General features: G+C 40.1%; 1 protein-coding gene across 1 annotated transcript; it reads left to right on the forward strand.

Moving 5' to 3' along the window:
• Positions 1–5,535: 5,535 nt before the first annotated feature.
• On the forward strand, positions 5,536–24,475 carry tinagl1 (tubulointerstitial nephritis antigen-like 1). Its single transcript, XM_027175879.2, has 12 exons — positions 5,536–5,692; positions 9,059–9,384; positions 10,311–10,377; positions 13,516–13,608; positions 13,737–13,851; positions 18,257–18,377; positions 18,475–18,625; positions 18,747–18,933; positions 19,596–19,641; positions 20,273–20,396; positions 22,342–22,387; positions 22,467–24,475. Exons 2-12 carry the CDS (start codon positions 9,069–9,071, stop codon positions 22,626–22,628), a joined length of 1,428 nt encoding a protein of 475 aa, XP_027031680.1. The 5' UTR covers positions 5,536–5,692; positions 9,059–9,068; the 3' UTR covers positions 22,629–24,475.
• Positions 24,476–24,970: the final 495 nt, after the last annotated feature.

Consider the following 24,970-nt stretch of genomic DNA (forward strand, 5'->3'; position numbering starts at 1 on the left):
AAAAGGGATCTTCCTCAAAAAATAAAAAATAAAAAAAAACATAAAACACAGCAACAAGCCCCAGCATGTGTCACTTTTACCACTAAATATGATGCCTTTTTGATGTGTTTCAGTTTCTATATTAGAAGCTTGTAAAGGATATAAAATCAAGCAGATGGAAAATAACAGATCAGTAAAACAGCATGTAAGGCTTTGTGCAATGCCAGTCGTTGTTAGTTAAAATCACAATGACTATGTGCAGCTGAGAATGTCAGACCTCTGTTAAAGACGAGGTACAAGTGGGGGACATGACATGCAGAAACTTGCAGTAATTGTTAAGAAGAACGATGCAGGAAGTGCATACCACAGACTCAAACCCAGAAGACAGGTGTGTCAACAAAAAGAGAGATCGAGTGAGTAAGCTGGTGTGTGATAAGTTCATAGAGATCTATATACTGTACATATGATGTGTGTCATGTGCTCTCTGTCTCAGTTTGCATGAACAGCACAGCATATCAGGAGTTTGTCTATCGTCAGCTCTGACTGTTATATTTCACAAGCATATTTGACAAATATGACTAGTGACATAACATAAAAGCCAAGAAAGAATATTTTAAGAATTTACAGGAAGGAAAATCTGCTGATGAAACCCTCCACTTTTCCCCTGTGTCAGCCTGAATCATCATTTCCTTTATCTATCTGTCCACTCTACAATTTCCACCAGTCATAAAAGTAAGAAAATACGGACATTTAAAATGAATAACATGCATTAAGTAACATATTTCATAGAATGATAATGTGAAGATTTTAAAATAATCTGCTTTATATATTTAAGATATGGTTATGAGTCATTGTATTTTACCCCCAGAGAACAATAAAGGGGCATCACAGACAAGCTGAGGTTTAGTATCTGATGATGAGCAGATTAAATTTCCTTTATTTTTGTAACACCAATTATTTATTGCATGATTTATTTTAAAACAGGGTCGTTGTTAACTCATTTAGTTTTGCTTGTTTATTATCCTTAATTTTTCACTTCAGCAAACTAAGAATTTAATTGTAGAAGAACCTTCCGCATTTGATAAAGTCTTTAAATGCTTAAACAAGATCATTATGACTAAATAAATAATAAATGGAGAGCTGTTGGAACATTTTTGACACTTATTTGGGACGGTTATGTTATAAAACATTTTGGTAAACAGGAGAACATTTTTGCTTCTAAAATATCCTATTCAAGACTGCAATAGAAGACAACTGTTTAAAACATTACTGTACTTTGTTCTTGGCTCCTTACATTCAGAGGCTCAGAGGAGTATTCGCTGTAATAAAGCACAGGCTTATTTAGTATAAAGTCAGATATTTGGTGAAATATGGGAGAGAGTTGTTTATGAGGCACATCGGGCTCTGTGGAATCTATCATTTTCCTGTTATAACAGGAATACTGCACCATGCAGTTGTTATTTCTGACTAATAAGGAGGAAATGTTCATGCTACCACAAGCAGATTGACTCCTAAAGAAAAGTGAGTGCTTTTCCAGGCTGATACACTCCATGTGCTGTTCTGGACTGATGAGCTCTGCTGTGTGTCACAGGCTGCTGAGGCCTGATGAGGAGAAAGAAAGAGCTCAATTGTTCAAGAATATGTTGATAATGTCCAGTGCATTACTTCTAATCTGAACTACAGTGGTGTGAGAAAGTGTTGGCCCCCTTCCTGATTTTTATTTCTTTATTTATTTTTTTTGCACGTCTGTCACACTTTAATGTTTCAGATTGTCAAACAAATTTAAATTAGTCAAAGATAACACAAGTAAACATGACATGCAGTTTTTAAATGAAGGTTTTTATTAAGGGAAAACAAAATCCAAACCTCACATGTCCCTGTGTGAAAAAGTGTTTGCCCCCTAACCCTAATAACTGGTTGGTCCGCCCTTAGCAGCAAGAACTCCAATCAAGCTTTTGCGATAACTTGCAATGAGTCTGTTACAAAGCTGTGGAGGATATTTGGTCCACTCATCTTTGCAGAATTGTTGTAATTTAGCCACAATGGAGGGTTTGAGCATAAACTGCCTTTTTAAACTATGCCATGCAGGCCATTATTGCCCAGTCTCTTTATTATGGTAGAGTCATGAACACTGACCTTAGCTGAGGCAAGTGAGGCCTGCAGTTCTTTGGATGTTGTTGTGGGGTCTTTTGTGACATCTGGATGAGTGGGGAAACTTGTTCGGCCGGCCACTCCTGGGAAGGTTCACCACTGTTCCATGTTTTGTCCATTTGTGGATAATGGCTCTCCCTGAATTTCTTTAGATCTCGGCATGATGTGTAGCTTTTGAGGATCTTTTGGTCTACTTCACTTTGTCAGTCAGGTCTTATTTAAGTGATTTCTTGATTGTGAACAGGTGTGGCAGTAATCAGGCCTGGGTGTGGCTAGAGAAATTGAGCTCAGGTGTGATAACCTCAGTTAAGCTGTTTTAGAGGGCGGAGGGGTGTCATAGGTTTGGATTTTGTTTTCCCTTAATAATAAAAACCTTCATTTTAAAACTGCATGTTGTGTTTACTTGTGTTATCTTTGACTGATATTTAAATTTGTTTGATGATCTGAAACATTAAAATGTGACAAACGGGCAAAAAAAATAAAAAATCAGGAAGGGTGCCAACACTTTTTCACAATACTGTATCTCAGCCTTTTACGTCACCAGGCTTCATCCTTCTTTTCTTTCTAGAGCTTGAAGGTCAGCCTCCTGATTCATTCCTGGTCCTCAATGCACACTTGGGAATTCTATATAATGGGATCATATTTGCTTCTTTCCCTGACTCATTCATGAGACGTACATGATGAAGTTGCTGGGTCACTAAATCATATCTTTGTGACTGCTGGACTGGGATAAAGAGGAGGGAGTGGTGAGCGCTTGAAGATTAACCTCAGCCTACACATTATACTAACTCTTTCTCATGGCTTTACAGAAACACAGTTGCGACACAGTTACCATAAATGTGTCAGTGTAGGTGTTAGGACAAAGCTGCAGTGTGGGCTCTTGTGCTTCCCGGAGGATTTGCAATGTCACAACACTGACATGTGATGTGTAGTTTTGATAAATTGTTGAATTACATTTACACAACACAACACTGCCAGTGCTCATTTTCTGAATGTAAATTAAAACGTTATATATTTAGTACAAGCCAGACTACTGTCATGGTTAAAAGTAACTGATACCTAGTCAGCATTTCCATTAGCTACGTTCGACTAGACAAACTTTAAAGTCATTCAAGGTTTTTGAGCTCCAAATTGAGCAGTTTAATTCTGAGCTTGGGTTAATGTAATGTAATGTGTCTGTGGGGCATCTTCAGCATCAGTAGGCAGATTGACATGTACATGTTTCTTCTTCACAGTGTTCCCAGAGTTCACACTGGAACTACAAGTGTGCCGCTTCCATCTACAGGTTTGACATGTAGTACATTCTGAGATGCTTTTCTGCTCACCACATTTGTACAGACTGTTTATATGAGTTACGGTAGCCGTTCTGTCAGCTGTAACTGGTCTGGCCATTCTCCTGTGACCTCTCTCATCAACAAGGCATGTTCGTATGCAGAACTCCTGCTCACCATTCTGAGAAAAATTTAGAGACTTTTGTGTGTGAAAATCTTAGGAGATCAGTATAAATACTCAAAACCAGCACATCTCTCATTAGTAATCATGCCACGGACAAAATCACCAATCTCACCTTTTCCCCTATTCTGATGATTGGATGTGAGCATTACCTGAAGCTGCTGATGGGTATCTGCATGATTGTATGCCTTGCACTGCTGCCTCATGATTGGCTGATTAGATAAGTGCATGAAGGTTGAGGTGTACAGGTATTTCTATTTAAGTGAGTTAAGTGAGTGTATATCAGTTATATTTAGTTAGTAGGTGAGTGAATAACAACATATATTGAAGCAGATGACACAAAGTGATACAGTCAGAGTGTAAATCGACGCGGTCAGGAAGACACTTTGTGTGCGGAAAGTTTACTGACGTCCAACCACAAAAATAGGAACTGATTGTGAACTGAAAAATAATTTGCCAAATAATGTATTGTCCTTGTGCCTGCATAAACCCTAGACAGAGCTGTCTTGTACATGAACTAAAGATAACATCATTTAACACTTTCCATCTGATGTCCAGAGCTAATGTGTATCAAAGCCTAATGGAATTAAAAAGCAGGATTGTTCTATAATAAGTTATAAAATAATATATAAAAGATCTCAAATAAAATACACACTCCTCCCAGCTTCTGTGCCATTGAAACCGGATTTATCGAGTTCTCTTCGATTTTTGTAAATCATTACTGTTGGTCAAATAAATAGAAATTAAAAAGGAGAGCTGGAGTAGATGAAAAAAATTAATTCCTTAGCCATTGTATGCGTATTGTAATGAAAATTTTAGATGCCTGTAAGCAAGTAAGAGATCAGAGAAAATGTGCTTAAATAATCACTGCATCATGGAAAGATCTTCTAACACTTACTGCAGTCTTTAAAAAAAACTGCTTAACACACTAAATGTTCTGATTAGTCAGTTATTCATCTTAATGCTCAGTAATTACTATAAAAGTTTCAATAACTACACATAGGACAAGTAGGAAAGGTGACTTGTAAAATTCTGTACCTGTGATGAGTTTAAGGAGTTAAATTATTTAGGACACATTTAATATTTTGGTTTATTATTTTTCACTTTATTATCTTTTTTCACTTACTAATAAGTACTTAGCTTTTTTGCTTGAAAAGATTTTTTATCAGTTGTATTCCTACTGATTTGTCGACCATGGCACTGCTCTGGGGAAAAGTCTCTGTCACTACATGTCCTCTGTGTCTTTTTACCAAACAGTCGGGAGATTTAACTCTATCACTATTCCCAGGTTTCCTTACAAGACCTTTGGGGTTTAAAGCAATATTTCAGGCAGTGACAACAAGACACTTCTCCCACTCGGGTTCCTTTCATGCTCCCTGTTCACCAAATCTCTCATATCTCAAAATATTCTGAATGTTCACACTATTTTTATGCTTGCTCTTGCTCATACTTCTGTCTACTTTTATCACATTCAGATTACGTTATCATCATGTTACTGTAACCAGCATCAGTTCTGTATCTGGTGTCACTAAAAGTATCTCTCAGGGAAATTTAACAATTCTAACAAACAAGGTAATCATATAGCCATCTGTTTAGCATCATGCATAATCTTAAATAGACTTACATGTACAAATATGTTGCAGAGCTGAAAAGCTGGAATCATTTCTAAGTTAAAGATGGGGTTGTAATTAAGTGATCCTATATTTCATTATATTTTACACGTGTGTGTGTGTGTGACAATAAAGTTGTGTAAACTGAATTAAAATTAAAATTCAGTGCAAATACTGTACAAGGTGCAGGTTCAGAGCTGGAGGTGGTGCAGTAGGTCTCATTGTCCACCAGGAGGTGAGTCATGCAAAGTCATATGAGAGTAGAGAGTGAGTGATAGAGTAAGTACTGTGAGTAAGTGAAAGGAAGAGAGATCCTCCCCCTTGTTTCAGTATAAAGGCTGGCACCGAGTCTGAGAGACAGACAGCTGAGAGGGACTGAAAGGTAGAAGAGGAAAAAGAATTGAGAGAGACCACAAACATTTGTTCAACTGAAATTTGTCCTGTTCTGTTTCTCTTCCGTAATAAAACAGCAAAGAGGATTTATTACACACAGTGACAAGGTAGGAGAACCCTTTCTTCTTTGTTTCTTTCATGTGTGTGTGTGTGTGTGTGTGTGTGTGTGTGTGTGTGTGTGTGTGTGTGTGTGGCTCTCTCCCTTTCTACAGACCACAGACAGACAGGTGTGCAGATGCAGATATTGACTCTCTAACCCTCTCTAGCCAAATCTGTAGGCAGTGAAAGTGTGTAATAAGGTTTGAATTGAAACAAGTACAAAATGTCTTTACACCAGAGACTCAACTCACCTGAGTGACCATTACATCATTCCATAATTACTTATGTTACTTTGGTGGGAGCACATTTATAGAGCCACACTCCACTTAGTGAGATGTGTATAAAGGTATATCACGTTCACATTATAAGAAAGTCGAGTCCAGATCAACTTAAATTGCTGTATATTTAGTTTTCATTTACTTTACTACTCTTTCTGTACCAAATATTCATTGTTAGACATTTCAAGTACACATTAAAGTATTATTTCACCTTTCAGAAAGTTTAATGACTCTATTATTATTATTATTATTATTATTATTATTATTATTATTATTATTATTATTATCCTTATTATCCTTATTGTTGTTGGTGGTGGTCATTTTATTGACTGAACAAGAAAACAGTCTTTATTAAGATTTATTAAGAAAAAAAAATGTATATCTGATCCAACAGATTTAAATTTAATTAATAGGGTTTTTAGATAAAAAACACATGAAATTATAAAATAAGGATTATTCAAAGAACAACCTAATTAATATTAAGAAAGGTCACTTAGCTGAGGTGAATATTTGTTTTAAAGCTTTATTTTAAAGGCACTAAAAGGTTTTATTTTTTATTTTGGTGTGAACATTGCCTGCATGCCAGAGAAGGCTTGTTTAGTTTAGGTGGCAGTAAGAGGTTAGTAAGAGCTTGGGATTGTTCGTCATGGTTGTGTCATTTACATGCTGAGAACACTCTAGAAACAATGAGAGAACATGCTAGAAACAATGAGAGAACACTCTAGAAACAATGAGAGAACATGCTAGAAACAATGAGAGAACATGCTAGAAAGTCTGCTGTTCTGAGCAAATCTCTTCAGCTGTAATCTCTTACTTTGCTTTATGCAATGTTTGAAAGCATACAGTATTTCACATTAATGTTTTTTAATGCTTGGTTTTTCATAAAAATTAGATTAAAACATTCTAAACTTTTCATGATAGTATCTGAGCATACTTCCTGAGCACTTGGTTTGTGTCGAGTGTTTAGATGATAACTGGTAAATTACCGTAAGTAGAGCAGATCCTCATCTCATCAGCATCTTGTAGCTCATCTGTCCATCTGCTCTGATGTAAGGGGATTTGCTTATGGGTCAGTAGTTCAGTTTGGGTTTGGAGCAGCTGGGGTTTGACCACTGAGTGCTTTAAGCACTTTATAGTAGCCTTGAAAAGATGGACACATGGAGCCTGATGTACTTCCTGGTACACAATGACAGTTTTATAAGTATATACACTTTTAGACCAATTCCTAGATATAGTTAAAGTCATTCTATCTGATATCCTGTCTGATATTAAGATAAGACAATAACAAGAAACCACATAAGCTTCTATAGTTGACTTCATTTTCTAATAGTGCAAAAACTTGCAAAATATCCAAATGATCAAGTTATTGTGTATGGATCTGATGCACTTACCTCAAAGTTTACTTTCAAGTAATATCATAAAAAAATTATATCACACACTCCATAATACTGTTAGTGACTGTTACTATGCACGGACACTCAAACCTCCTTACAGAAATATTTAGTGTTGATCGTGTATTAAATAAATATTGTTAGAAATGAAACTTAATCACAGGTGACAGTCGGGTTTGAGAATTCAAAAGCCAAGTGGTATTATTTGATTTCATATTTATGAAAATGTATTTTATGTATCACACAGAGATGGAGGAGAAATAAAACATCCAGTACAAAAATAGTAAATAAAAAAAGATAAAGCTTTTGTTAATGCTAGATGTAAAGGCCTGTGTGTTTGGTCTCTCTTGTCTTTTGGCTTGTCGACATGTTCAGTAGCCCCTGTACTGTCTCTGGTCAGAGGTCAGACCATGGTCAGTCACTGTTACACAAGTTTTTATCAGTGGGGTCAAAATGCCTTCCTGTTTCTGACAGAAACTGACTTCATCCTCTTTTAGTACATCTGAAGTATTTTCTGCCTCGCTGCTTGGTAAAAGTCAATGAAAAGGGCTTTGGTCATAGAGCCACTGCATCCCACTGTGTGTATGAGTGTATACGAGCAAGACTTTGTGTTGGCTAACTAAAGGCACAGTCATGCAGAAAACTGTAAAGCAATAGCCATTTTAAAGAGCTGCTGTCAGTGCAGATGTGGTATTGTGCTTGCTGCTGAGTTGATTAGATTTAGATTAAATTATTGAAGCTATTTCTGTAACTCACAGCCGTCGCTGTGTCTTTGTCAGGACTCTGCATGCAACCTGACTCCAGAGTAAGCACTTCAAAAGCAGTCATGTGTGGTCTTATGCCATTGTTCCCAGTCTGGGGTTAGGAAAGAACACGAGGGCCAACAGGTTGTGCTACAAATGACCAAAGCTTGAGCGGAGACGCCACAATGCTCCATACAGAGAGGGCCAGAAGGGCCATAAAAGCCATCACAGAGGAACATATTAAACCTGAAACCTGATATGTTCTTGCTGTTCCATAAAGTGAATGCATGCATGTGAGAGCGTGAGGCACCTGTACACATTCATACCTTCTCTAATGTTGAGAAATGAGACATTTCTGATATCCCAGAGTGTTGTGCTTTTTGGCTGAGTTTGTCAGCAGGAAGTCGCTGTTTCCACACTGATACAGTCAGACTACAGTATGTTGATCGTGGCAGTACGGCCCCTCTGCAGAACAGCTGCTTTTTAAACACATTTAGATTAATGATGACTTTCCCTCCTTCCTGAACCACTACATATACTTATATTTAGTTATTTACAGTATAATTGATCTAGGTTAATGTCACTTTCAGTCACTTAAATAGGATAAGGAAACAGTCATAAGAGTTTGATGTAAGCCAGCTGAGCTGCTATAACCCAAATGCTTCTAAAATCAGGAATAAAAATAAGGAGTTGAATTGAAGAAAAAGAAGAAGAAGTAAATACTACTACTACTACTACTACTAATAATAATAATAATAATTATTATTATTATTGTTGTTGTTGTTATTGTTATTATTATTATATAATTATATATATTAGCAGCTGATTATTTCTGTTTTCTAGTCGCTCATTAAAACAGATAGATGAGATGGAGAATAATGGTTCATGTTTCATTTTATTATCTAATTCACCTGTCAGAAATGCTTAGAGATGTATAATGATGTTATGGATATCCTTTACAGGTGATTACTGATGATGATGATGATGATGAAGCTGGTTGTGGTGGTCAGTGCAGTGCTTTTCCTGATAGCCGACAGCAGCATGACGGAGAAGATTCTTTCCCGCAGAAGGAGGACACTGGCCAGCCCGCTGCACGCTCAGGGAATCCGCGACCCATTCGGCTCATATTGTGAGAGGAGAGGGGGCTGTTGTGAGGGCAGGAACGATGAGTGCACCATGCCTTACCTGGACACCATCTGCTACTGTGATCTGTTCTGCAACCGCACAGTGAGCGACTGCTGCCCGGATTTCTGGGGCCACTGTCTGGGAATCCCGCCTCCTCCCAGAGGTCAGTGATGAGGTCATGACCCTCGAGTAGACTGTATTACATCTAACATGCATTGACCAAAATAGATAGATAGATAGATAGATAGATAGATAGATAGATAGATAGATAGATAGATAGATAGATAGATAGATAGATAGATAGATAGATAGATAGATAGATAGTACTGAGATACAATTGGCACACATTACATTATCAGGATCTTCTTATAGACTTTACAGACTTTAAACTCACTCGCTGGAAACTTTACAAAGCAAACCAGAAGCAAAGAAATGTATATCTCTGTGATTGTTCAGCTGGAGGTAAGAAGTCAGAAGTATCTAATACAGACGGAGTGATTCGAGGGACAGACAAGCAGCAGGAAAAGACCCCCACACTGCTGACAGAAGTCAGCTGAAAGCAGTTGTTTTGACCTTTCAGGTCATGTTCCCAATTTGGTTCCTGGAACACCACAAGAGCAGACATTTCAGATTAGAAAAGACTAGATCATTAATAAAATCAAAAGTTTGAGAACACATTACAGATAGAGTTCTGGTCAAAAAGTCACTGATTGCACCTTTAATGCTGTTATGTGCTTCAGACTGCTTCAGCTATGGAGTTTAGTGTAGATTCTTCATTACAGCATGTCAGCAGCTGGGACGTAGGGAGTGTACTGTGTAGTGTGTGGGCTTCACACAGCACTGCTTCCTTACACCCAGGCAGGCAGCGTAGCTCACATTTAGCTTATGGCATGAAGGTTCTCCGGAGAAGCAGAGCAAAGCCAGTGCCAGCAGATATGTTCCAAATCACTGAGGTACTGATTATCTTTCAAACCAGGAGCAGTGTTCCTCATAGCCTCTTACACTCTGAGATGTTTTTACAGAAAGGGTAAAGTTGTGTAACCTTGTGGGGTTTTATGCTGAAAATCCTGTAAATGCACTTTGTTTCAGGTAAATGTGAGAGAAATGGCCACTGGTTCCACTCAGGAGCAACCTACAAAGAGAACTGCAATTTATGGTAAGACTAAACTGTACACATGCATGTATACACACACACACACACACACACACACACACACACACACCTTCTGTGTTGTTCTCCAATGCATGAGCTATAACAACAGAAGCTGTAGAGCTATGCACATTGTTGCTGGGAATTTTAGAAGCTTTATTCACAGACCACAAGCATAGACATGGTCTCAGCTTGCTCTGTCTCATTCTTCTTTGTCTGTCTGTCTGTCTGTCTGTCTGTCTGTCTGTCTGCCTGCCTGTCTGACTGACTAATTTCTTCCTTTAAAAGCCACAAACCATGTTCCAGTTGCAACAGATACCTGACATTTCTCTCCACTTTCATCTCGCCCTGCTAATGAGAAGAGATTTAGTTAGTATTTTGTCAGGGCTTCTGACATACTGATCGACAAAAGTTCCTAAAACAAACATTGGAATGTCATAATGTTACACAATATTTCCATGAAGGGTCTTCGCTGCTTTTTGCTCTTTAAGAGTGTTTTTTCACTCCCATCTCTCTAGGCTTTCTTGTGCCTTTTACCTTCTTTTTATTTCAATGAAAAATTTCCCCTGAGAGCATATTTGGTGTTACATACTGTAAGCAAGCAGAATGTATTCTAATGATATCTTAGCTGTTCATTTGATCCTTTCCTTGTTATGAATAGGTTTCATGGCCATTTATCAGCACTCAGTTGTGTTTTGCTGTTGTTTGGAGTGTGTATTGAGTCATGAGGGAAAGGGTTACTCTGCTGAGCTGGAGGAATTCCTTACTTATGTACTAAACCTCTCTGGCACCTAGGTATCATGAATCTATGGCTCTATGAACGTGTTTCTATGAACAAGTGTGCACTTGTGGCTGGTTTTAGTATCTGTCTGGGTTAGGAGTGTCCATGCTCTACTGTCATGTCAGATTGTTCATTTCATCACTACAGTGCAGATACAGTCCAGCGATCCGGAGGGTGAGTGATATAAAAATATCTCCAGGATGCACATTCAATATAACTTTGAATCCAAGATGACAGGAAGAGATTAAGAATATCAGAAGTTTTAACATTTAATTAAATAGAAAGTTTTCTTTAATAAGGACAAATAAGCAATAAAAATATGGAGTAAAAGTGGATGTACAAGGGAGAAACAATGAATTGTTTATATCTATAACTAGAATAACATTCACTAACAAAAATACCGGTTTAAAGTCACAATTAGTGCAGAAGAGATCTAAACTTTCCTCTGCATTGTTCATAAACACAAACACACACACATCCTCTACGGCCAGTAATCAGTACATAGGCTGAAGCTCTGGGTGGAGAGCAGGACGTCCGGCTGTTTTTAACCTGTTGGCTCTCCTCCACTCGCTCCTCCAGCTGGCCCGAGTCTCTCCTGCTCTCTTCTTATCTCATACATGTTCAACCTCCCTCTCATTCCACTCCTCTCATCTTCTCATTAATGTCTTATTTGTCATGATGTTGTTTTGATGTACTACTTCATACAAAAATATTTATGACTATAACTACTTAATTAACCCTAATGCCCTGTTGCTTGAGATGTATTCAAATGGTATAAATTTCCAAATACAGTAAAAGACATGAAGCCAGTCTAAATGTGAACATATCTAGGGAGCTCAGAGATTAGATCATATTAGCACACATGAGAACTTTTGTACTTTAAACCCTAATTTTGATTACACAAGCTGGTATGTAAGCCACATGACTCCGAGGAAGGTTGAGATCAATGTTAACACTCTTTCCCACATGCTCCACAAGATCCCACAAGACTCTGTGTACTATGTTTACTGTAATCTGGTTTGAACTGTTTCTGTGGGCATTTTTTATTATTATTTCTTCTCCCCACAACATGTCCGTTTTGACCATTGGGGCATTTGGCTCCATTACTCCATGAGGAAAATCTGCCCTTTTACTTTTAATGGTCTACTTTTGGCAACTGAGCTTAAGGTTAGTATAAAATGTAGCTGTATGTATAGCATTAATAATTGTGTCCTTGGGATGTTCTCAGAAGTATAGATGTACAGATGTACTATAGATGTACTATAGATAGACAATGTACACTGGGCTCCAGACATGCGTCAGGATCCTGAATTAAACGGTTGCACTGAACTGACGAGAAATGCGAAACATGGGTTGTTTATTGACGCAAAGCTGTCTGACACCTCGAAACACTAACTGCTTTCACAGGTGACAGAGATCTACTTTTTTTCAGCTTTTTTTCAGATAATGCAGGGGAGAATTTAGATCATAACCAATGTTGTGTCAGTCAGCTGTATGGTCTGGTTTTTATCAGCAATCAATCACTGAACTCAGAGTTTACGATGACCCATTAGTTCCTCAGGAGCTCTCGGTTGCACTATTATACACTGTGGTAGAACAGTTTTTACATTATTTATTGTAGAGTGTCACCCAAATGAGGATGGGTTCCCTTCTGAGCCTGGTTCCTCTCAAGGTTTCTTCCATATATCCTCTCAGGGAGTTTTTCCTTGCTTAAATTGAATTGAAAGTGAACAGATTTCCCCAATCAGATTTAGCAAACATTCCCAAACATTTTTTTAGAGTCATTTGAATGTGTACATTTATGCCATTCGTGCTAATACAGCCTCGACGGGAAGTGCCTTATGAATAAATATTTTAGTATCATGACTGTAAAAATACTTGTTGAAGTAATATTTTAGATCTATGTTTAGGGTTATTAAAGTTTGTGAACTTTTGACTTTTTGGAAATAATTTTCTCTGGAAAGAAAGTCCCCCGTGACCAATTATGCATTCGGATTATGCGAAATTTTCCTCAGCACATTCAAAAGTTCCTTCGAGTACCAGAGACGTGTGTGCTGCCGTCTTCTCTCTCACACACTGCCTAAAAATGGGGATTTATTTTAGCACTACAGCCATAAAAGGTTTACCATTTCAGTCTTAGTCCACTCTCATCTCCTTCCTCTCTTCAAGGCAGCTAAGTGCTTTCTTTCCACTTGTTTTGTTATCATCAGTGAAATTCCACAAAGTATTTCTTTTCCTACTGTTTCTATTTCCATGAGCGTTTATCTGTGTGTTTAAAGAGGGCCTGTGTAAACTGGACATCTAAATTTGAAAAGGAATGACAGACTGTAAAATAACCATGTCTTGGTGTCTCTCTTTTTTAGTACATGTAGTGTGAGTGGCCAGTGGGTCTGTGAGCAGCACGTCTGCCTGATAGAACAAGACATGATCCAGGCAGTGAACTGGGGAAACTATGGGTAAGAGCCATGCACTCACTGAGCCTCTGCCAAGCCACCTTTTATGAGTTCTTATGTAATATTTGTCCAAAAATTGTCCTTTCATTAATCTCTTACTCAATAGATGGTTTGTTTTTTGTGTGCTGTAGCTGGAGGGCAGCTAACTACAGTCAGTTCTGGGGCATGAGTCTGGATGAAGGTTTGCGCTACCGTCTGGGCACTCAGAGGCCTTCCCGAGCCATCATGAGCATGAATGAGATTCAGGTGAGTGGTGTCGACACAGTATGTACAGCAGTGTGCTAGTCTACAGCTCACATGCTTTACCATGGCAGGGGTTAAACAGATGATGGAGGTTTTTATGTGTCTCAGAGGAAGCAGCTCTCTGTCCTTTAATGGGTAGGAATAAACTGGAAGCAAAACGGTGTAATATGAAGTCATGGCTCCTTGAAATGTCTGTCTAGGCCCTGGAACGCCTCAGGCACATCAGGTTAAGACTTTATCCACAGTAATTAGATTAATGTAACAAGTCATTCATGTAAAAAACATCCAGTATTTCAACATGTTAGAGCTCTGAGCTGTCTGCTTTCGTGACTTATCTTGTAAAGCTCTGTAAGAGAGATCTAATGGCACGGTTGGTTGGTTGCTCCCTTATGCTGCCTCCGGCTGTTTGATCGCACTCGGTGAGGCCTTCAGTCTCCTGCTAGAGCAGCTCCACATTCTCCACAAGCAAGAGAGAGAGAGAGAGAGACAGAGTGAGAATGAGAATGTTCCAGACAAGAAGGGAAATGAACTGGAACAAGATGAGAGAGAAAACACAGCTTGCCCAGACACTACAAAACATATTCCCACCCTCTCCTCTAACATGTCTCCACCTGCACCATGTCTCTACACACCTCCATTCATAAAGCTCTCCATCTTTCCCCTACACACACTTTAACACACTCGCAGGAAAAACAGATATTCCTCACGTCCTTAACCTCAACGAAAATGACACTTGAATCATTGCATCAAATGAAACGTGATGCATTCCAGAGGTTTATGTCTAATAGACGTCAGCTTAAATCATTAAGATATTAGCAAAAGGAATGCAGGCGTGCAGGAATGCATGACATTGCTTTTTTTTAAAGGACTGGAGTAAAGTCCAGCAGGTTCCAAAGCTACGATGCCTTTTTAGTTACTCAGTGACATGACCTGCAACAGCTGGACAGTTTCAGGTTTAAAGAACTTTACATAACATGGTGTTAATCATTAACGTTAAGCTCACTGAACAGGAGAACATCGGCTCATCAAACAGATAGGTCAGATTTTTTCAATTGCAAAATATTTACACAAACACTGAGACGGTTTCCGATACTGACACAAGAGTAATCTGTATAAGGGAAAATGTATTTTACACAGGTTTTCATTAAGGTGTCTAACAGCTGAGATTTACTGCTAGAGTTCATGTAAAAGATGTTCATGTTAGTGCCATGATTCTTACTCTCAGGGTCATAAGCATTACCAAAGTTTCACTGAATTCCACATTGTAGTTACAATAAATATATAAGAATGTGCACGCAATTAATTGCTAGTTTTAAATGAGATCTTCTAACCGATTTCTACAATTTCCACCCTCTAGCCCGCTCTCTAAAATAACATGACAGCTAACAAGCATGGAGAGAAGAGGCTAACACGTGCTTCCTCTGAGACATCACCGCTACTCTCACTGAGTCACAGGAGAGCGTAACACACATGGAGAAATGTGCTAGCTTTATTTATATAAAGTTTTATTATGTTATACATTTCATGTGATTAGTCTGTGTTGATTTTACAATATCTAATAGCAGGGGTGTCCAATCTTATCCGCTCTCGTGTTCGCATTTCTTAAATATCACACAGACTTCATATTAATGCATTATGTTGTATATTTTGTATTTCTGAGTTTCTGTTGAACAACACAACCAGAATGAACATTTGATTCTAGAATATGGATTATATGAGGTAGAAATAAAGTAGAAGAAAATGTGCATGTCCCCGACCGATCAGAGAGATCTTCAACTCTCACCTCCGGCAGAGCTTCAACCAGATCCCAAGGGAGGTTGGAGACATTGAGTCCGAGTGGACCATGTTCTCCACCTCCATTGTCGATGCAGCCGCACGGAGCTGTGGCCGTAAGGTCTCCGGTGCCTGTCGTGGCGGCAATCCCCAAACCCGGTGGTGGACCCCGGAAGTAAGGGATGCCGTCAAGCTGAAGAAGGAGTCCTATCGAGCCTGGTTGGCTCGGGGGACTCCGGAGGCAGCTGATAGTTACCGGAGGGCCAAGCGAGCTTCAGCCCGGGTGGTTGCAGAGGCAAAAACTCAGGTCTGGGAGGAGTTCGGTGAGGCCATGGAGAAGGACTATCGGTTGGCCTTGAAGAAATTCTGGCAAACCGTCCGGCGCCTCAGGAGGGGGAAGCAGTGCCCTGCTCACACTGTTTACAGTGGGAGTGGGAATCTGCTGACTTCGACTGGGGACATCCTCGGACGGTGGAAGGAGTACTTCAAGGATCTCCTCAACCCCACCAACATGACTTCCATTGAGGAAGCAGAGGTGGAGGGCTTGGTTGTTGACTCGTCGATCCCCCAAGCTGAGGTCACTGAGGTAGTTGAGAAGCTCCTCGGTGGCAAGGCACCGGGGGTGGATGAGATCCGCCCTGAGTACCTTAAGTCTCTGGATGTTGTGGGGCTGTCTTGGTTGACACGCCTCTGCAACATCGCGTGGCGGTTGGGGACAGTGCCTCTGGACTGGCAGACTGGGGTGGCGGTCCCTCTGTTTAAGAAGGGGGACCGGAGGGTGTGTTCCATCTACAGGGGTATCACACTCCTCAGCCTCCCCGGAAAAGTCTATGCCAGGGTACTGGAGAGGAGAATTCGGCCGATAGTCGAACCTTGGATTCAGGAGGAACAATGCGGGTTTCGTCCTGGTCGTGGAACACTGGACCATCTCTATACCCTCACCAGGTTGCTGGAGGGTTCATGGGAGTTTGCCCAACCAGTCCACATGTGTTTTGTGGATCTGGAGAAGGCATTTGACTGTGTCCCTCGTGGTGACCTGTGGGGGGTGCTCTGGGAGTATGGGGTTCGGGGCCCTCTGCTAAGGGCTGTCCGGTCCCTATATGACCGGAGCAGGAGTTTGGTTCGCATAGCCGGCAGTAAGTCCGACTTGTTCCCGGTGCATGTTGGACTCCGGCAGGGCTGCCCTTTGTCACCGGTCCTGTTCATTATTTATATGGACAGGATTTCTAGGCACAGTTGGGGGCCGGAGGGAGTCCGGTTTGGGGACCACAGGATTTCGTCTCTGCTTTTTGCAGATGATGTTGTCCTGTTGGCTTCTTCAAATCAGGACCTTCAGTGTGCACTGGGACGGTTTGCAGCCGAGTGTGAAGCGGCGGGGATGAGAATCAGCACCTCCAAGTCCGAGGCCATGGTTCTCAGCCGGAAAAGGGTGGCTTGCCCCCTTCAGGTTGGTGGAGAGCTCCTGCCTCAAGTGGAGGAGTTTAAGTATCTTGGGGTCCTGTTCACGAGTGAGGGAAGGATGGAGCGGGAGATCGACAGGCGGATCAGTGTATCTTCTGCAGTGATGCGGTCGATATACCGATCTGTTGTGGTGAAGAAAGAGCTGAGCCACAAGGCGAAGCTCTCTATTTACCAGTCGATCTACGTTCCTACCCTCACCTATGGTCATGAGCTTTGGGTCATGACCGAAAGGACAAGATCCCGGATACAGGCGGTCGAAATGAGTTTCCTTCGCAGGGTGGCTGGGCGCTCCCTTAGAGATAAGGTGAGGAGCTCAGTCACTCTGGAGGAGCTCAGAGTAGAGCCGCTACTCCTCCATATTGAGAGGGGTCAGCTGAGGTGGCTCGGGCATCTGTTTCGGATGCCTCCTGGGGAGGTATTCCGGGCATGTCCAACCGGGGAAGACCTAGGACACGCTGGAGGGACTATGTCTCTCGTCTGGCCTGGGAACGCCTCGGTATTCCCCCAGAAGAGCTGGAGGAAGTGTCTGGGGAGAGGGAAGTCTGGGTGTCCCTGCTTAGACTGCTGCCCCCGTGACCCGGCCCCGGATAAGCGGTAGAAAATGTAGAAAATCTAGTGTCTACAGTGTAAGTAAAATAGATGAGTAGCATCAAGCTCCTGATGGTTACAAACTTCATCTATACCCACAGCTAGTTCTGATCATGCTTACTGTAGATCAGACCTTTATTATTGTAATTCCTTCTTTATTATTCATTACTCAAGCAAATGTCTTTAGAGCTTTAGTATGTTAAAAATCTGCCTGTTAGAATTCACTTGCACTTATAAAAAGTAATGTGCTTTTATTCACTCACTCTCACTCACTCACTCACTCATTTTCTACCGTGTATCCGACTTTTATTCACCTTAAAGCATATTATTGGAAGACCTCTATAAATTGTACAGGCCATATGTTGAGCGAGAAAAGGTTTGCAGTTATGTACTGCCGGAGCTGCTGAGAGGTTCTGGCAGTTACAAAGTGCTTGTGGTGGCAGTTCCACAAAGAAAGATCATTAAACAAAAGGAAAGCTTTTGCTTTCATAAAATATACCACCATATGTTACTACAAATCATTGCAGCAACTAATTTAGACTCATTAAAATTGTAAAAAAAAAAATCTTCTATATACATTCTTTAGATGAACATGGATAATAATGATCTGCCCAGTTACTTCAATGCTGCTGAGAAGTGGCCAGGAAAAATCCACGAGCCCCTGGACCAGGGCAACTGTGCTGCATCATGGGCCTTCTCCACTGCAGGTGAGTTGAGATGTGATGTACTGTATATCTACACACACATAACCATGCAAGCTTTACTTTGCTTCATTCATCACCTCATCTCCTTTTACCTCCTCAGCTGTAGCTTCAGACCGAATCTCCATTCAGTCCATGGGACACATGACCCCTCAACTGTCACCCCAGAATCTGATTTCCTGTGACACGCGGAACCAAGGCGGCTGTACTGGAGGCCGCATCGACGGGGCATGGTGGTTTCTGAGGAGAAGAGGGTAAATTCTCTTTATTTAAAAATATTTTTAAAATGACAGAAGGCTGGGAATTCTTCTCATCTATTATTACACTGCAGCTAGCTGTTTTCTTATTGCTTCACTTTCTAATCCTCTGTTTCAGGGTGGTGACGGAGGAATGTTATCCGTTTAATCCGCCCCAGCAGACCCCTGCTGAAGTGAACCGCTGTATGATGCAGAGTCGCTCGGTGGGCCGAGGGAAGAGACAGGCCACAGCGCGCTGTCCAAATGTCTACAGCTACCACAATGAAATCTACCAGTCCACCCCGCCCTACAGACTGTCTGCAAATGTGAGAAAACACACTCCCATGCCATGCAATATCCTCACACCCAGTAGACCAAGAACACACTCCTTGATCTTATCTAATAGTTTGGTTTACATATGATACACATAATGACGTAATCTGCCTCACGCGCTTGCTTTTCTCTATACAGCCTCCTTTAGTGGAAATAGCAGTAATAACAGTGTACTGAGATTAACCAACTCATGTAAACATTACTGATCATTAAATGCAGCAGCTTCAATCCCGCTAACCTACATCCCACGTATGTCTTTCCTTCCAGTGCATATAAATACTCAACAATTACCTACACCATGACTGTCTTCTGTCAAACACAAACCAAATATAATCAAATGACTGTAAGTGAGCTAATCTAAGCAGAACAAGCCCCCAGTATTTTATAGAAACTCATTTATTAAACTCTCCGGTCTGATTGGTCAGACAGTGGTGAAGGACTTTGTGACAGCAATTTTGGCTATAATTCCAATCACAAGATGAAACATATATTAATAAATTACACACTCGACTCGTGCTCACATTGTTGTGGTATAAGAGGTGGTCTAACTCAGGATAACAATCAATTCCTTACATAACATAACATCTACCTGGTTGTGATCTGTATAGTTCACCAGTTTATCACCTTAGTGAACTCTGTTCCATTTCATTCACAGGAGAAGGAGATAATGAAGGAGATCATGGATAATGGGCCTGTGCAAGGTATGGGATAGGGGTGTGGAACTGTACGACTGATAAGGTGAAAGTGTACAATGCACTTGTTAGCACTTGGTGTTATAAAAATGTCCTGATTCCCTGATTCGTTACCACAGATACTCAGTACAGTACAGTAATGAGAAAGTCTGCATGACTGTCCATACTATGCAGAGGTACTTTGAGTCTATGCCAGTCTTCTGTTGTATTGTTTCACACAGGAGGGAATTTTGGCCATAGGCCACTTTTTCCCCCTATTTTTTATCTTCTCTGGCTCTGATATTCTGCAGTTCTGGGGCTATGAATGTGTATACAGACTGTTCAGTTCTCAGTGTTTGGTTTCGCTGCTTGTTTTCCCACAGAATATATTTTACCAACTTTTAGGATTTAATATGAAAATATGAACGGAGAGCCGAATGAGCTTGCGACAATTTAGTATTGACTTTATTATTTTGAATTATTATTACTCAATTCTGCACTTTGGTTGTAGTCTAAAATGTCAGCTGTAGGTGGATTTCAGCAAAACACCACTACTGTACATAAATAGACTCACCATTGAAAAGCAATTCTATAAGAACAAACCTGACGTGGCTGTGCTTTATGTAAAGGGTGTGTCTGCTGCCTACTTTTCCTTTTTTAGCCATCCTGGAGGTGCATGAGGACTTCTTTGTGTACAAGAGTGGAATCTACCGACACACTGGCGTGAATGCACACAAAGCACCGCAGTATCGGAAGCACGGCACACACTCCGTAAGGATCATAGGGTAAGTGCTGCCCTTTTCCCACAGCACTTCAGCAAAATGTGACCTTTCCCTTCATGTGGTGGAAGCAGGCAGGGGGATGTGAACACACCTAGTTAAGGCCAAAACAGTGTTCTATTCTCTTAATCGTGTCTTGCTTCGGTTTAAAAATATTCATCTGATAAAATGGATAACCAGGATGAGTAGAAATCATTTCATGAAGAATAGAGATAAGTCAAGTCTATAAAACTCTGCTAAGCATCCAGACATGCTTCGAAAATGCAGACACAACAATCAGACGAATGGCTCCACATCTTCATATCCTCACCCTCATGATGTGTCTACACCACCTTCACTTAACTGTCAAGCCTCAAAGCCAAAGATCTCATCTCTTCAGAGACTTAAATCATGTTTTCTGCTTCTATACTTAAGTGTTGAGGCGAAACCAGGGTTTGCTCAGGATTTGCTGTTTCAGCACAGGCTCAGACAAGTACTTTAATTCAGTCATGAAATAAATCTAAAATAAATATAACCATGAACTTGACACAAGTATCTTTCTCAACTTCCCTTCAGTGTTTAGGGATTAGTTACATAAGCAATATGCATTCCTCTATCAGGACACTGGACATTTTTAATTTCCCATCTTATAAACATTACTAAGTGGAGACATATTAATGACAGTCCTCACTATACTGTGTAAGAGTAAGCTATAAACTATTAAAATGTCACAAGGCATCAGAACATGATTGATTTCACTTGAGCTGGAGGCTAACAGATTTAGCTGTCATGTTTCAGTAATCTAGTGGTGATGTTCATGGCGGATAAGTGGCAGTCTGAACCCTGGCTTTTCTCCTCTCTGTATCATTCGCTGACTTTGCAATTCTTTAATGAATGGGGCTCAAGGCCTATGGATTTGGGGAAGAGGGGCAACAAACAATGTTTTTATGGGGCAAATCCTACCATGTTGTGTTTTGTTAAGCTGAGGGTCTGGGAAAGTTTAGAAAGCGTGTTGATGTCTAGTGTGGTGAAATAGTGTTGTCTGACTCACTGATCCTGACTCTATAGAACAGAGAGTGGGCCTAAACCTACAGCAGGGTTGTGTAGGGATGAACCAGAAGCCATGCTATATCTGGTATTGTTCAAGACCAAGGGCAATAAAGAGGAGGAGACATTTCAGCAGACTTACCCGCAATTCATCATAGTTGTCCCTTGAAACCCTATTTATTCTGGTTTCTTTATTTAAGTACACAGTGTTTTTGTTCTTCTATTTCTGGTTTGCTGCTACAAACCAAGATTTGACTTTTGCCCAGATTTGATTCCCAGATTAATTCCAAACATTCTGCTCTCGTATGGAAGTCAATATGCAAGTATCCCCACAGAGGTGACAGACCAACTATTCTGATCCCTTCTGCAAATAAAAGCAGGGAACATTCCGAACTGACCTTTGGGAGCATCCGGCCATCAGCTTGCTATAAGTGATGCTTTAACATCTTAGGAAATGCAGCTCTGCCTGAGAACACGACGTGCCCCGGCTCAGCGTTTTAAAGAGTCTTAGCTCACATAACTCTCTGATATGTGGTTGTTGGTGCACTTAGAAGGCAGGCGGCAGGCGTGTGCTGCTTCCTGATACACACATCCTTCCTAAAGCCAGAGGGAAATGGCAGACTGGGAATTCTACCTCATCAAGTGAGAGCTCCTGGTCTGGAATGTTGGCATCTGTGCAGCAGTGTTTTCTGGATATGTTTAGTTCTTGTGAGAACAGTCCTGTCTTTGTTGGTTTCAAGGGCACTAGGTTCAGGCTTAATCTGAGAGTTGAGATCAAATATATTCAAATGTACCAACTTTACACTGATAAACTTATTTAGTGCTTTTACAGTTGGTAAGAATTTATCTCTCAAACTCATTGTACATGGCTGCATTTTGTTACTATAAAAATATAAATTGTTATTATTGCTATGTTTTTGTACAGGTGGGGTGAAGAAGCAGACTATAGTGGGAGAACACACAAGTACTGGGTAAGAAATCTCTCCTCCTCTCTCTCTCTCTCTCTCTCTCTCTCTCAACACGTTTAACAAAAATAATGTTCTTCTGTAGATTGCTGCCAACTCATGGGGAAAGAACTGGGGTGAAGACGGCTTTTTCCGCATCGCACGAGGAGAAAACGAATGTGAAATTGAGGCTTTTGTGATTGGCGTGTGGGGCCGGATAACCATGGAGGACATGCACAGCCATCACCATCATGGAAGACGTAAATAGAGACGTCCAGTCACGTGCATCTCAGATCCTTGTGCCTCCTGACTTCCGTATGCACCTCATTGTCAGAACGACAGCAGGAGACTGCAATATGGATTCCATAAAGCCATCAACATCTACTGAACATCATATTCTCACCAGTGTTCAGAAACAGCCGGTCCTTATTGTAGCGCGAGTGTAGATGGTTTCAGATTGTGGTGATTCTAATGCTTCCCTTTCAGTATGGTAGGAAAATGGCATTAAAAAGTCAGTTCCGTTATTGGCCAATGAAAATTCGTTCTCGGACACATGCTTGCAGTGATGAGCTCACTAACACCCCCTGCTGAAAACATCACTCAGTTACAATTACACATCCGCTTTTACACACCATGATGAGCCCCATTATTGATGACAAAAAAATGTTATACTATTTGTTTGTTTGTTATTCACTTTCACCTTGTAGGTAATTTAGAACTGTATGTAACAGAGTCTGTGAAACTCAAAGGCATTTCAGACAGTACATTTGAGCACTGCGATTAAACACACTGGAAAAGGCTAGGCGACGTGAGGTTGAATAAAAAGGTTGAATTTATTACCAATTATTTATTTTAAAGAACTATTTTTACAGTAAATATGTATATGGTTGTCCTTTTGCTGAATGATTGGCTGCTTTCTTTTTAAACATTCCATTTTTTCCCAAGTGCATTAACACTCCTAAAGCTATCAGACTGCTATTCTTTAACAAAGTAACAGGTATAATAATGACCACAGATAACAGCAGTGCTTATTCAGTGTCAGTTTGCTGTAGACAGGGACACCTTTAACTATAAACTACAGACCCACGTTTTTTTTCCTGAGCCCTTTTTATTAACACACTTTATTATTCCCTATAATTTCCACAGGGAAATCTTAGAAAGTTCCAGAAAAATTTAATTTAACAAAAAATTAAATTAAGGTGTTCGGTTAAGGAGGCAGTATGAAGACGTGTGAAGGATGAAACTTACTGATCTAGGGTTAAATTCTTAAAATATTACAACTAACACTTTATTCATGTTTGTTTTTTAATTTTTTCATAATGCTGTGATTTATTAGGGGATTCTGACACATAATAATTTTGAAATATAGAAATAAATCTCTAAAACTTTCTGGCACAAACATAATATGAAATGCAATGTTAACTAACAAGTGAAAAATTTTTGGCATCTTTGTTATTACTCTGCTGACTATTGTCCACATAATAACAGTGCGAGTGCTACTGAGTGTGACGTGGTATCATTTTGTACATTTCTACCATCTACTAATAGAAATCTGACCCAACATGTCCATGACAGCTACATATTTCTCTGACTAAGTTAAATACTCACCACAGGAAATGATTTTTATTTTTTTTAATTCCCCCTCAGCTATGTGGCTCAGTATAAAGGTATTTTTATCTTGACCAGAGATGAGATGTAAATCACACCTTTTCGCTTCACAGAGTCACAAATGCTTGAATAAAGAGAACATCAGAGAGTTACTGAGTTCCAGTCCAGCACTGGGCAGAACTAACACAACTGTTCACGCTGAACATTATTTACACCACCTTATAGATGTCTAAGCAGTCACATGATGACCTGTAACTATATCTCTGAGCACATAATCACTAATCTTGTTACATGCAGGGATGTGAACGCTTGTGATGAATATTAATGTTGACTGTTTTCTTCACATCTGTTCAGATTAGCTGTCTATTTAAAATGAGTGTTTGTAAATTATATCCCTTTGGTGCAATGTATATTATTCTGCTGTCACTTGTACTGTATATATGCAACATAAACCACTGTAATGTCCACCTGTGTTATACAATAAAAACCTAATTCATTATACAATCACTCAGTTTCCTTCTGAATAGTCTATGAGATTACAAGTTAAACATGTGCTCAAAAGTGTGACTAAACCTTAGTACAGATTACAGGAAGATGCCTTGTTTATGTTTATATATATATATATATATATATATATATATAGTCCTGAATTGGGCAAACTTCCATAGTTATCTCTCGTCATTTATAAATAAACAGCTTAGTGACAACACAAGCGACTGTTGGAGCAGAGACTGTTGGTGCTGCTATGACATTTAATGTGAATGTAAACACAGAAGTAAGAAGCTGGTACCACAGCACCCTCTGAAAGTCTTCAACAAAGCAGTGACTTGCAGCCAGGTTCAGTTTATAGCAAGTCACCACCAAAGAAAAACAGTCTGATACATAAAAATACACAGCTACTGAGGTGACAATTACAAAACACTGACACTGGTGACTCTTTATATCAATGAGCATTTAGATTCAGATTATGTTGTGTTTTCCATTCAAACCCATATTGTTATT

This window comes from Tachysurus fulvidraco, chromosome 24, assembly GCF_022655615.1.
Source record: "Tachysurus fulvidraco isolate hzauxx_2018 chromosome 24, HZAU_PFXX_2.0, whole genome shotgun sequence".
Classification (NCBI taxonomy): domain Eukaryota; kingdom Metazoa; phylum Chordata; class Actinopteri; order Siluriformes; family Bagridae; genus Tachysurus; species Tachysurus fulvidraco.